Here is a 13,204-nt window from a genome sequence, read left to right as displayed (position 1 = left end):
GAAACTAGTATCGGCAGATAAGTATTCCACCTTTCCAGTTAGTACTGCCTCTCTTACTTGCTTCTTAACTCTGCATGGTCTCGCTTACCTCCTTCTACGCACTCCATTAAGTCTTCCAGTAAACTCTATGCATTAAGGAACGTCAACTCATCAGAATCCCCAAAGACTAAGGTGTTTTTTGTCTGTGTATATTAGAATAAGATTGTTATAGATTCACAGGTTAGCATAGGCAAGGTCATAACCAAAACTCTCGAATACAGCACATTTCCTGCCATTTAAAGTAGTAGCTACTTTTTAATCAGAAAATGTAAGCAGTTAGGTATCAAAAAGAATTCAGAGACAGCTCTTAACTACTGCTGTGAAAGTCAGCGTTACTGTTGCTGCGAGCATCGAGTGTGCATTAGTAGAGCCTGGGCTTTCTGAGGGCAGACTGACTTTCAGAGATCTGCCCTCATGAAATTCGAACCATTTTAAACAAACACCTAGTTTCTAATTTAAAATACAAAAAGCTGCCAGTGGAATACTGTTTAAACTGCCAGCAGTTTGACATTTAGTTTTATTCACCTAGCACAGCGTGGTGAAACAGATGCACAGGGGCGGTGTTCTTCAAGCTATAGGAAATGCAATATATCTGCAAAGGTTTAGCCTGCCCTTTTTGCACATGAAGGCTAGTGGGGCTCATAAAATGGCATGGCTTCTTTCTCTCTGAGCACGTAGCTCAAAGCTGTCACTGACTGAGGGTGACAACTACTTGCCATTTTGACGTGGTACATATGCTTAGAGGACTGTCCCTGGATGTTCTGTACACACAGTTCTCCTTCGTCTGTTTTTATGCTGACACAGGTAAGGTCAGTTTTCTTCCATTTCTTCCTGTCATAACTCCAATGTAGCTTACTGGTAGAGCTGGATGCCCTAGGAGGCACTTGTAATTTGTGATAATAAAAGTGCTTCAGTCTGTTCAATTTAACAAAAATAGACATAATTGTAATCAAATAAATATAAATTTTCCTCTCAGTTTTCCTTTCAGAAGATGACAAAGGTGGGCTGTCAAAGTATACACACCACCTCTCCTTCCTTTCTGATGCAAGTCCGTCAGCTTTGTTAGGCTACATCTAGAAATTACTTCTGCTCTTCAAATAGCGGCTCTATTCCATGAAAAGTAAATATTCAGTCTAAATTCATTCCATTTCCTCCACAACACAAAATAAATCTTCCTCCCACACTGAAGGACAACATTAAGTTTGCAAAGGATCAGAATCACTCTCCAAGGTATCTATTTCTGTCCAATGACAGTAGTCCAGGGTGACTGAGCTGCTAACTCAGGAAGCTCATGTAAATGTCTCATGTGAGGCAAAACAAATCCAAGCCTGTGCGCACACTTTGGTATTCAAACTCTACATATGCACCAGACCAGGAGCACTCTGACATGAGTTCTTTATCACCGTGCACCTCCTCAGCCTTACGAAAGACAGCAACAGGGACAGAAATGAACAGAATATTAATCAGCGGTTCATACAAGGAAGACAAATACAGAAAAAGGAGTTTGGCAGCCTGGCCTATTTGTGGAGCTTACTTCTCTTCTCACATTTCTCTCTATTAAAAAAAAAATATTTCTACCTAGACCTCTTAATGGCCCTTAAGTAATCCAATAGTTTCTATTACTGATATCTTCTCCCATTACCTTTCCTCTCTCCTTTTTACACAAAGAAAATATTTTCAGTTAGTCTTATTAGGATTGATTTGGATTTAGATTGATTTTAAGGACTACTTTCCATGAGGATGTTTAACAAGAACGTCCAGCACACTTGCATGGCACTCTGCAGAAGTGTCTTATGTGCCTTATGTCTAGAGTGTCTCAGTCTGCAGAAGTGATTTATGGCAATCTGCTTTTATTATGGATTAACAAGTATAAGCCTTCAATTCTTTTGTAATCTTATTTTTTTTTTTTTTTTGCTTTGTAAGTCTTCCTGTAAGTCTTCTCTCTACAAGTTATGAATAGTTATAAAGCCTTCTGCTTTCTTGGTTCTCATACAATATAATCTCACTCAATTGTGGATTACTTAACATTATTTCTGGATCACAATTACAGATGTCATTGGAACAAAGCAGTAAGAAAAGATCTCTCTCAGAGCTGAATGTCATTTCAAAGTGGCCATGCCTGAGTTTGAATAGTCTTAGTAAAATAGCATAGAAGATTTCCTACTACAGAAATGGAAATATAATTCTTAGCTCAAAGATACCTGAACGCCCAAGAACAAAGGCATTTTCTTTTCTACCACACTGTATTCTACCCAGTGAACCTGACATTGCAAAATACTTAGTTAAGTAAGGCAGGGCTACTTTGTGCCTATACAGGCAATCTTCAACGATAACGAGATGCATTGATCTATAAAGGAACAGGAATGATCACTATCTACGCACTTCGTAAATGGCTTTTCTTTTTTTTTTTTTTCTGCACAAGGATAAGCAAATTCCTTCTTACATTTTAATGCGATGTTTAGGTAAAATGATATCTGAGAGTCGACAGGTGTCCCCTTAAAGTGATTTGGTACAACTAATCAGCAGGAAAAGCGCTGGGAATACTTTCTGCTTAAGATTAGCAACTGACACTTATGAAAGATGAGCAACCTCTGTGCTCTATCATCGGCTTCTTCTGCACCATCACACGGATCAAGGAAGTGTAAGAGGATAATGATGCAAGGCAGTGTGAGGTCATAACTATGAAGTTTAGCTTTAATATAATTATGTTTTTAATGCATACAGTAAAATATTCAAGCTTTATGAATGCGGCTATGTCTGTTCCAGTAATGGATCTTCAAACATTTCTGAGATAATTTTAAAATTCATACTAATGTGCTTGCTATGTCTCTGTGATCTCTACTGCTAAAAACTTCCTCTCGGTTTGTGTAATTATAGTCTTTAATACACACAAGCTGCAAGATCAGAGAGACTACTTTCTGTGAATATTACCAGTTAACGTCCAATTAAGACAACTGCTGGGTGTTCCCTTTCAGTCATGAGGAAGAAAGGCAGCAAAAAACAAATCCACAAAGATTATTTGTATTCATTAACTTCCTGTAATATGTATTAGCTTGCTACTCTGCTAGCCTGACTGCTTTAATTGAAATAAGTTGCTATCCTAATAATTTACACTTCTGTTTTCCTCTCTCTCGTATTTTCCACTCTTTCTCAAGTAGCCCCTCTTCTATAGTCTGAAATTGTTATTGGGAAGTATTCCTCACGTCTTTTAGTCCAAGCCAGCAGTSCAGTTAATCTCACTTGACATTATCATTCCTTGAAACTTTGTATCTCAATATTTGTTTAAAAAGTCTGCCTGTTTCATTTCTATGCTTTTGTTTTTTGTTCTTTTTCTACCTGCAGGTTTAGTCAAAGTAACACTGTGCAAATACTCACAATGTATGGCTGGCACATTTTCACAGTTAAAAGTCACAACAAGGGAGTTGAGGAATTTCCATGCTTATATAACACAATAAAAACAGTCAGTTAGCGTATACCTTTGATTTCCAGATATTATGTCTTTCGGATATTTTTCTGCATAATGGGTCATWTAGCTACATAGATTTTAGAAAGTATTAGAGTAGTGAGTCCATACATTTTTTAAAATCTCTTTCCCTGACTTTTCTCAAGTAAACTTCTCCATGGCCACTACAGTTCATATATCATTATTTTTTTAAATTAAAAAATAAATAATAAATAAGTAGGATTTGTGATTTAATATCCACAGTAAATAGAAGAAATTATATTAGTTGGGCTGCAAGATCATCATTGGAATTACCTGGAAAAGACAGTGTGGTATTACATGAYATGTCAGGCAGATTTCACTTCAGACAGCTCTAGAAAATGGAATTAAAGTGACCATTGTCTATACAACATTAAACACAGGCATATTTCTCAGGAGTGTATGAACAGGCTTTGATTAGACCCTGGCCCAACCAAATTTCCGTTCCTCAATAGAAAAATGTGTGTAAAAATATCATTTACTGTGTGGTAAACTTAAATATGTACTTATTTGTGCAACAGCACAAGATTAGATTTCCCCCCTCTTCATCTTCCTCCTAACTTTCGATAGTCATGCAAAACTAATGGACTGGAATATTTACATCCAGGCATTTCAAATAACATGCAGTCAGTTTTAAATAAAACTGCRAATTAATTTTATGGGACTAGAAGAAGTTAGAAGAGGAGGAGACGCTTTAACAGATAGATATTTTCTTATCTGTCAGCACTTTGGACTGTGTTTGGGATATTAAAACAGAGTTGGGTTCTTTCCATTTTCTCCATTAGCAGTAAAAAGGATTCTGCAAGCCAAATTAGACTTGTAATAACAATTGCACAACATTGTTCTTCTCTGAGGGTGTGGTACAGTTACAACTGATCAAGTCTTAACAGACAATTCTGCTGATAATGTACATAAAGGAATATAATCTTGTTCGCGCCTTCAGCTGTAGTGGTTTCTGAAGGAGGAAGAGGATAGAAGCTGGGTTTTTAATCACCCAGAAAAAAGATCTGTCATTAAGATCAAATCTATTCACATTATTAAAAATCTGTATGTAAGACCATTTTGTAGATTACATTACCATTAAATATTCAATGAAGGTAAATCTGCACTTATCATAATGCAGTGCAGGAAACTGAGAAACATCTTCAGTTAAATGCAGGCTAGGCTGAATGCTTCATCTGTCACATGAAACAACTGCACTTGTTCAGAGAGATGGAATGGATGATCTTAATTTTTTTCCCCCCCCCAGATCCTAAGATTTAGTGGGCTGATTTTAAAATTTGATAAATTAGAGAAACAGAGACACAACTGAAGCGCAGGAGAATACATAAAACATTTACAGTCCAAGATATCTGAGTTCCAATCATGGCTGTTCCAGTGATAATTAATCTTACACCCCAAATTCAACTTTCACAACTTACCTATGGGTTAATGATACTTGTCTGCCTAATACCTAGCAGTGTTGTGGAGATGAGTATGAGAATGCTTGCATGTACATCACTGCCAGGCACTGTAAGATTTATCGAACATTCCTAAAAGCTTGAGGAGATAATGGTAATAGGATTCAAAATTAAAGTAAGAATTTAATGAAAATAGTAGGAAAAAAATAAGCCCTATATGGAAAAAAGTAATTTTTGCTTTCTGTCATGAAAGCAATCCTCATTCACACTCAGCCTTCCATGCCAATTTAAAAATCTATATATCTATACAGTGAGTTTAGTTCAGATACATTACCTAGTTTCCAATCCCAATTTACAACTCACTTGACAGAGGTGCAGAGAGGTCAAGCGATTTGCACAGTCACACACAGATTTAGTTGCTCAGCCAAGACTTAAGATCAACATCATCTTGATTTCTCCTCTCTCCCTCACAATTTCTGCCCTCCTCATACAGCATTCTTAACACATTAACGCCATAATACTGAGAAACAGGGAGCAGAAGAAACAATGCTTGGAGGGGCAATCTACATTTTCCCTTCATTTGACAAAGGCAAATCATGTCCAGTCTCAGTTTCTATCACTATAATCTTATGTGAAGCTTCTTTAGTATACGAAAAATCTAACTTTAATAACATGGCTTTTCCTGCCACCAATCCTTCAGATTTAGTCCCTCAAAATCAAAATAGGAACCCAACGTGAAGGGCTCAACACACAGCTGTTGTGACACCAGTCCTGTATCATATGTTGCTCATGGTAACATCCAAGACATTCTAGTCTTTCATAAAAACAAATTTAATTTCATAGGTCTTTACAATTATAAGATCAACACTCAATCTACTGAATTGAAGAGAACCTCAGTGTTGTGGATAGCTCAGCTGATCCTAAACAACTCTAGACTGGTCAAGTTACAAACAAAATACTAATGGTATTTCAAAACTGTGATGCCTAGTGAGCATCGGTTAGGTTAGCATTAGGTTAATCCATTACAGACATTCACTCCAACAGTAAATTGTTATAAAATGAACAGTCCAACTTTCTTTATCCAAACCTCTGCAGGCTCACTTAGTATATAAGGAACTAGTAGCCTTTTCAGTAGGGAGCACAGTGTAAGGCATGCAACACAGAACAGTACAGTTCAGGAAAATAATTTTAGAGGGAAGGCGTGGAGGGAAGTCTGAACTAGCCTTCCTTGCTCTTAGCAGAGAGCTGCTGTAGCAACTGTACTTCAGTGCTTGTTCTTCAAAACTTCAGGGATAGAAATCCAAATATCTTAACGGACTCAGAGTTTCTTGAAATGATTCAGAAAACAGTTTCTCCAGCCTTACTCTATTCAGATATATGTTTAATAATCAAAGTATAAAATTGTCAGCTCCAGTGAACTTATACTCAAAATACATGTAACATARGGAATGTATTACATACTTCCCAACCTGTCCTTGGCACATTTCTCATGTCAGTTCTAAATGCAGTAATATTAAGATGGAATGTGAAGTTGCTCTTCTTGCCAAATCAATTTCCTAAGATTTTAAAAATCAAGCTATGCAGTACCAACGGCGATGGTAATTTTTGTCCTGCAGAATACCTCCAATTTTTTGTCCTACTCATTCAAAAATAAAGCATGCAAAGCAACTAAAAGCAAGTTCCAAGTAGCTGCAATTCATATTTCAAGAAGTAAACTGACCCTTGGCAGGTTATCATCAAAAGAACTTAACTTGACCTCAAAGTGACAACCCCACTCAAACTTAGCAACGAACAATGAATGTAGACAGTCTAACATTGCCAACCGTGCATTTATGGCCAAAACAAGTCATCCTTTACTGTAAAAAAGGCTTATCCAGCTTTYGTAGGACAGAGCATTAGTTATTTCACTTATGATTTATTTTGTATTTTGTTGTCAAGTTTATGAAGTGAAAATTCACTAGAAATGAGATAACTAAATGAATAAAAAAATAATTGGGGGCAGGCAATGGCAAAAAAGGGAAGCATGCGAGATAATGTTATCATGAGTAAATAGCAAAGAATTTGAAAATCGTTCTGCTGTAAAATATATGGGAATATTTGAAAGCACTACATCATTGTGAAATATAAAGTTCTGCTTTTTTATTATTATTATTTTATTTATTTATTTATTAATGAGAACACAAGACATGCCCKGCTGAGACAGAACTGCATTGTGCCTCTGGCAGTGACAGAAATAAAGTGCTCTCTAGGGAAAGCATGCAAGCCTAGCCAATGCCCTGAAAGTAATAATGGTTGCTGTCCAAACTCAGTTGGCTGAAAGGTATACAGGATCCAAAACCAAGGTCCAACTATAACCACCCACTTCCCATTGGCTAAGGGAGGGAAAAAAGAAAAAATCTTTCCTTCCATGCCAGCATTTTAATGAGATCCAAGTTGGAATATTCCAAATAGGTCCAAGCATCTATTTCGGTAACAGCATTACGATATTTTCACTATGATTTTTCATTGCATTAATGATAAGTCCTAACACTGCTTGTTTTTGACTACTTTGATCACTAGGATCTCAACACAATATTGTTTCATGTAAAAGACCGCAGAGAAGTTAGCAAGCACTTTTATAAAGAATGCTAAAACAATCTAGTATTGATGTGTAGACAGGGCTCCTAAACAATCATTCCTCATCCAGCAATGACAACATTTTGACTATTCATAAATTAAATAAAGAAAAAAAATATAAACTGTCTTTTCTAAGCTGTTAGCAGAGCTGCCTGTTTTGCCTGCAATCCAACTGCTGCTATTGCAGGTCCAAATATTTCTSTTTTCTTCTTTTGCTATGACTGGTTGGCTACTGTGTGCTCCAGATTCCCTTACCTTGAGTGAGCAAGAGCTTTACTAACAGTCCTCAGTTCTTTTTCTGTCTGTCTAAGTGGGGTGAGCGTCTTCACTGATTCCTGTGGACAAGACTGAAAATGATCAAACTGAAAATAAATGGTATGGTAATGAGAAGAGCTTAGCATAAGAGAGCATACGTGCAATCTCAAGCGTTYGGTTTCAATCACTAAACATCTTCTGAAGCGGTTGTTAGCTGGTATGGCACTACAACATTCCATAAGCATGTTAACAAACGTTATATGATACAGCTGAGCATGCTCATACATGTGCATATGCTCCAGTAGGTTTTTCCCAGCATTGGCTGATTTCTGAGTTTGACAGAGGTCTTACTGGCAATCAAGCACCCGTGAGATGCATTAAACTATGTAGTAGAAAGAAGAGTGTGTTCTACTGCCTGGGCTTAGGGAACGGCTGCTGTGAAAGCTTACACTCTGAGATAAAATCTTTCTCTGAGATAAATCTTTTAACCTGCCAACCAAGGGAAAAAAAATCAATCAGAACTCACACCTCCAATTCTAAACAACACGGAGATACACATTTGTAAAAAACAAAACAATACAAAAAGCTCCACATATTTAGCTGTTCTTTAAGCACAGACTGTAATGGTTTCATTTTTTTGTTTTAATTAAGATTGTACGAAACCAAATCAACAATTTTGCATAAGGGAGTTAAAGTTATCTACTTAGTACATTGTTCAAAATGCCTTCAATATTTTTTTTCTGAGTAGCTATGTAACTGAAATATATAGAAGATGAAAGCTTATATTTGGTGTTGAACTAGGCCTGGCTTGGAAGTTCCCTTGGGGATTCCAGAGGATGGCTGCGTCAGTGTCATGGAACTATGCTTGCGTGCCGTGCCTGCGCAGTAGTTTAGCACGTGTTAGTTAAGCTAGTAAAATACGCAGCTGAGGCAGTGCTCAATGTGTGATCTTTCTGCAGATCTCAGTGGGAACTGTAGAAGAAATGTTCACCTACTCAAAGAGGCTGTAACGCTTATTTCAGTATTTTCTTCACATTTGAGTGTATCATCTTTGTTTGCTGAAACAATAGGTGCTCTATATGGACAACAGCTTCTATAACTTGAGTTAGCTGCAGATTTCAGCCTTTTTTAGTGTGTTCACAAATTTTAGAGAATTTCATTCTGTACTCTTGATCTCATATTGAAACAAACGCAAAGCTGTCAGCTGCTGGTTAAAATATATATATAGAAAGGGTGAACAAAGAAAAGACTTATTAATTACATGTGGATATATAAATAATAATTGTAAACGAGAACTTAGAAGAATAAGTGAATGCATTAGTAAAATGCTTCTGGTATTCAAGCCAGTGCTTCCACCAGTAAAACAGCTGGCACAGCTGTATCTTTTAGCTGGGCTTCCACAGCATACGTATGGCTTTTCAACATCATTAGCTTTGAAGAAATGTTGAATAGTGTACCCATTGATTTAATTTGGATAAAAAAGGAAATGAAATAAAATGTTATGATAGGTAACATATTACTAGATGCTACAGTTATGCTAACACTTACACAACCCAGCATCCAGGATTTAAAGATGGAAGGAAGATGGAAAAGCACCAGCTGTCACAGCTTTCAACTAGTTGTAAATATACCATCCTTTATCTTTTGTTTACACTTTCGACTAACTAATGCAACTGAAGAGAATTTTCCAAACACTAATTCTACCACATTAGAATATAATTTTAGGCTCATTAGCCATTTTTCTGCTAAATTCAGTAGGATTTTTACTAGGTAAAACCTATGGAGTGTTCATTCGGCAAAAGGCTAGTTCCTTATGTACAGTAAGGCTTTAAACCATGAATTCAGCAAATACTCACATATAATGAAAAATCAAAACATGACAGCTGTCTGTCAGCTCCAGCTGTAAGCGTCTTTAAACCCATCCTAAATCAAAACTCTATCAGTAATAGAACAATATAGTCTTACCTTTGGATGCAGAAAGTACTTTTTAGTAGTAACTTTATCTACTTCTTTTGGTGGTCCTTCTTGCACATCTTTTTTCACTGGTTCCTAGAAAATGAACAAAAACATGTAACCATACAGGTAAATCGCTCCTAGTTACTTGTATTGGAGCAGGCCACCATTTTCAGAATTAAATGGTGCAAACAGATCTTCCTACAGGGATGCAACCTAAAGCAAAAATAATGCCTAATCTTATGTAGAAGCACTTGAAAAAATCACTGAGTAACTCTGGCACACAAATACCCTGTCATGTGAAGAATATACTCTAGAGACAACGCAAAATGTATATATACTTTCTAAATTACTAAGCTTGAATACTTAAAAAATATAAATTTTCTCTTAGAAGACTGTTGGATAGACTACTGTGTCTAACATAAAAAGAAAATTAAATTTCCAAAGCTAGGAATAAGAAATTACTTACTTGTAATTGTTCTTCCCTGAAGATATACACTATCTTTGGGTCTGTGCTTTCACTCACAAGGAACGCACAGACTCATGAAAGGCCTGAAGCCAAATACAAGCACACTTTTAGTTTTCCTCCAACCAGTAGTTTATTCAAGCGGAAGGAGAGCATATTCCCTCCTCTATGAAAAAAAAAATATATAGGTTGATTAATAAAAGACTTTTAATAAAAGGTCACTTAGCTGTATATAGTGCTCAGACTAAGAGGATATGAAAATAATAATTCCTTGCTGCACTACTTTTTAAATCAAAGAGCTCATTTATTCACTCCAAGCAAAGCCAAGCTCAGCTGGACGCCCTAGCTAGCCACATCCATATAGCTAGTGCAGAGCTGATGCATCACAAAGGCCAGAAGACTCTGCACAACAGAATCAGAGCTGTGGACAAAGCACTTAATACACTGTAGAGCTTTAGCACAACAAATTAATGCCTGCTGTTAAAAAAAAAAAGTGTTACTGACGTGCAGAGCATTTTGCTTGCTGGAATCTTGACTTGGTAAGGCAGATAATTCTTTCCAAACTTATATTCCTATGTAATTATTTCAGTAGGATAAAGACCAAAAGTATGAGGATCMATATCCGCACCCCCTGGAAATCTGCAAACACCAATGTTCTAATGTAATGGCTAAGGCAACCCACAACAAATAGAAAATGAAATACAGAAATACAGAAATGAAATACAGAAATTATACTAAGAGTACTAAGTATACTAAGAGTAAAGTAGCTGGAATGGAAAGAAGATATTCTACAGGTAAGGTGTAAGGATGAACTAATGATACGTCAAAGACAAAAGTCTGAATGTTCTGCTATTTCTTGCAACTATGGTGCATCTGAACTAGAGATGCAGCAGAGAGAGATAGTGAGCTGGAGTCTACTGGAGTACTAGTCTAGAGCTCAGGACTACACAGGCCTATCAGTGTACCTGAAAGCCTGCCTCAGTGATTGAAAAAAGCTCATTCACACACTGAATGAGAGGGGAATCAATTTTTACAGCATGACTAGGCACCCACATTTCATCTACAGGAAATGCTTATCAGATGAGATTACTGGGGATGAGTATGCACTCAGGATGTAGAGRCTATTACAATGAATATTTGGGAAAATAAAATTTAAGTATTTGTCATTAAATGAAACGGTATAACTGCAAATACTAACTAAATATACATGCCTGTATATTGATGCACACAAATGATTACCCAGAACATAAACAACACTAAATGACAACTAACTATTTGTTTCCTCTGGTTTACCTTCTAAACTACAAAGTATTCTTGAAGACAAAAAGGTGCCAGATGGATAGAACAGAAGACCTTCTAGAAGAAAAAAACCTTCAGAAAATCTAGTTCAGAAGCAGTTTGATTTTAAAAAGGGTCATCTGATAGTGTAAATCTATGAAAAGTTTTCATATCCCCCCAAAATTTCCATATGTTGTACAATATTTAATTTGTATTAGTGCACTCATTGTACAATGAACTGAATATTCTGAAAATATAACTCAAAGAAAAAGTTTTTGAGGTCCTTCAACCTTTTTTTCCCCCTTCTTCTTCCTTTTCTGTTACTATTTCCATATGCAGTTTGTAATGCTAACCACTACAGTATTTGACCATCATCCCATAGTGCAATAAACTACAAAATGAACAAACATAAGGTTATGTTCATTTTCTCATCTTCTTTGCCATGGAAATAGCACGCAGTAGAGTGATGTTGGTGGGATTTTTTTTCAATTGCACACATTTTTATGTCTCCCTGTAAAGAGAAAGCTAGAAGGAATGTGATTTAGACTTGGTGCAGAAGCATCTTCACTCCAGGAACAGCAGAATTTCTACGGTTCTTTGATAATGATGCTATTTCTCATTATCTGGCAGAAGCTGCAGTATGTTGACAAGGCCAGGTACCAGTGCTTTTACAATGGTGATACCTTGACTGACACTATTACAATTGATTAGGAGTTCCATAGAGTAACATACTACTCAAGAGAAGGAAGAGTTTTGGAAGGTAGCCTTAAGCTTTCAACAGCTGGTAACTATAAGCTCCAGCACAGGCTCTGGAGCCACACAGTCATCTTCATTGCAGGAGTGTCCAATGCTGCAGACCACTGTGAGAAGTGATTTCTCAACATAACTTCTTTCAGAGACTTCTGGGCTTGTTGAAAGAAAATAAAGTTGTGACCAACCTTTTGCAAGGTGCAAAGTTATCCTACTGCTAGCCAGCCAGTTCTTCTAACTTGTGAGGAATGAAGAAATAAGAGTCGTGAACCTACCTAACCTTTGTACAGTTACTCAGGGARAGAGAGGTATCACATATGTCACCTCCTCCATCCATGCACTGATRATGTGATTCAATTAGGCTTATCACTGAAAACAGAAGGGAATAGCTTCCATTTATACAACATTATATTTTATTACAATGTTGTGCTTTGAAAAGGGGTACTCCAAGCTCAAAATGGTATCTGTACATAATTATATAACATTAGTATTCTAACTTTTTAATTTGCAGTATAGATGCAAAGAAACTGAGAGAAAACAATAATAGTACGTGTAATCTCTAAACTCAATGTACKATTGATAGGATCTGAACAATCTCTGTGCCGAACTCATGAGTGGGCTTTGGGTATGTGGGTTTTTAAAGTTTCTGACTTAAGGAGATTTTCATCATAGTTCATCTGATTTGCTTTCAAACTATCAAAAGTTTGCTTTCAACGATCATTTCCTGGTTTCAGTATAGAGAAGTAACAGAGTATCGTTCAATTCCATATGCATGAAACAACGATAATTAAAAAATATAAATAATCGTAAAGCAACATATGAAACAGGACCCAAAATGAGCTTACCTGAGGAAATGACCCAGTATTTTTCCATGAAAATGATTAAGGTCTTTTTTTTTTTTTTTTTTTTTTTTTTTTTTTTTTTTTTTTTTTTTACACCAGCCAGGAGTGAATAAGGGAAAAAAAT

At 36.4% G+C, this 13,204-nt stretch overlaps 1 protein-coding gene across 1 annotated transcript in view; it reads right to left on the bottom strand.

Annotated features, from left to right (window-relative positions):
• The window catches only part of CCDC60 (coiled-coil domain containing 60), a 65,517-nt gene that overhangs the window by 28,723 nt on the left and 23,590 nt on the right, over window positions 1-13,204 (bottom strand). Inside the window, exons 2-3 of the mRNA XM_085326167.1 lie at window positions 9,757-9,840; window positions 7,792-7,883 (exon numbers count right to left, since the gene is read on the bottom strand). Of these exons, the coding sequence (XP_085182293.1) occupies window positions 7,792-7,883; window positions 9,757-9,840 (176 nt within the window). The remainder of the gene's footprint in view (window positions 1-7,791; window positions 7,884-9,756; window positions 9,841-13,204) is intronic.

The sequence above is a fragment of the Rhea americana genome, unplaced genomic scaffold (assembly GCF_003343005.1).
Source record: "Rhea americana isolate MKP2758 unplaced genomic scaffold, rheAme1 scaffold_128, whole genome shotgun sequence".
Lineage (NCBI taxonomy): Eukaryota > Metazoa > Chordata > Aves > Rheiformes > Rheidae > Rhea > Rhea americana.
The sequence above is the reverse complement of the archived record's forward strand: the minus strand, read 5'-3'. Positions and strand labels throughout refer to the sequence as shown.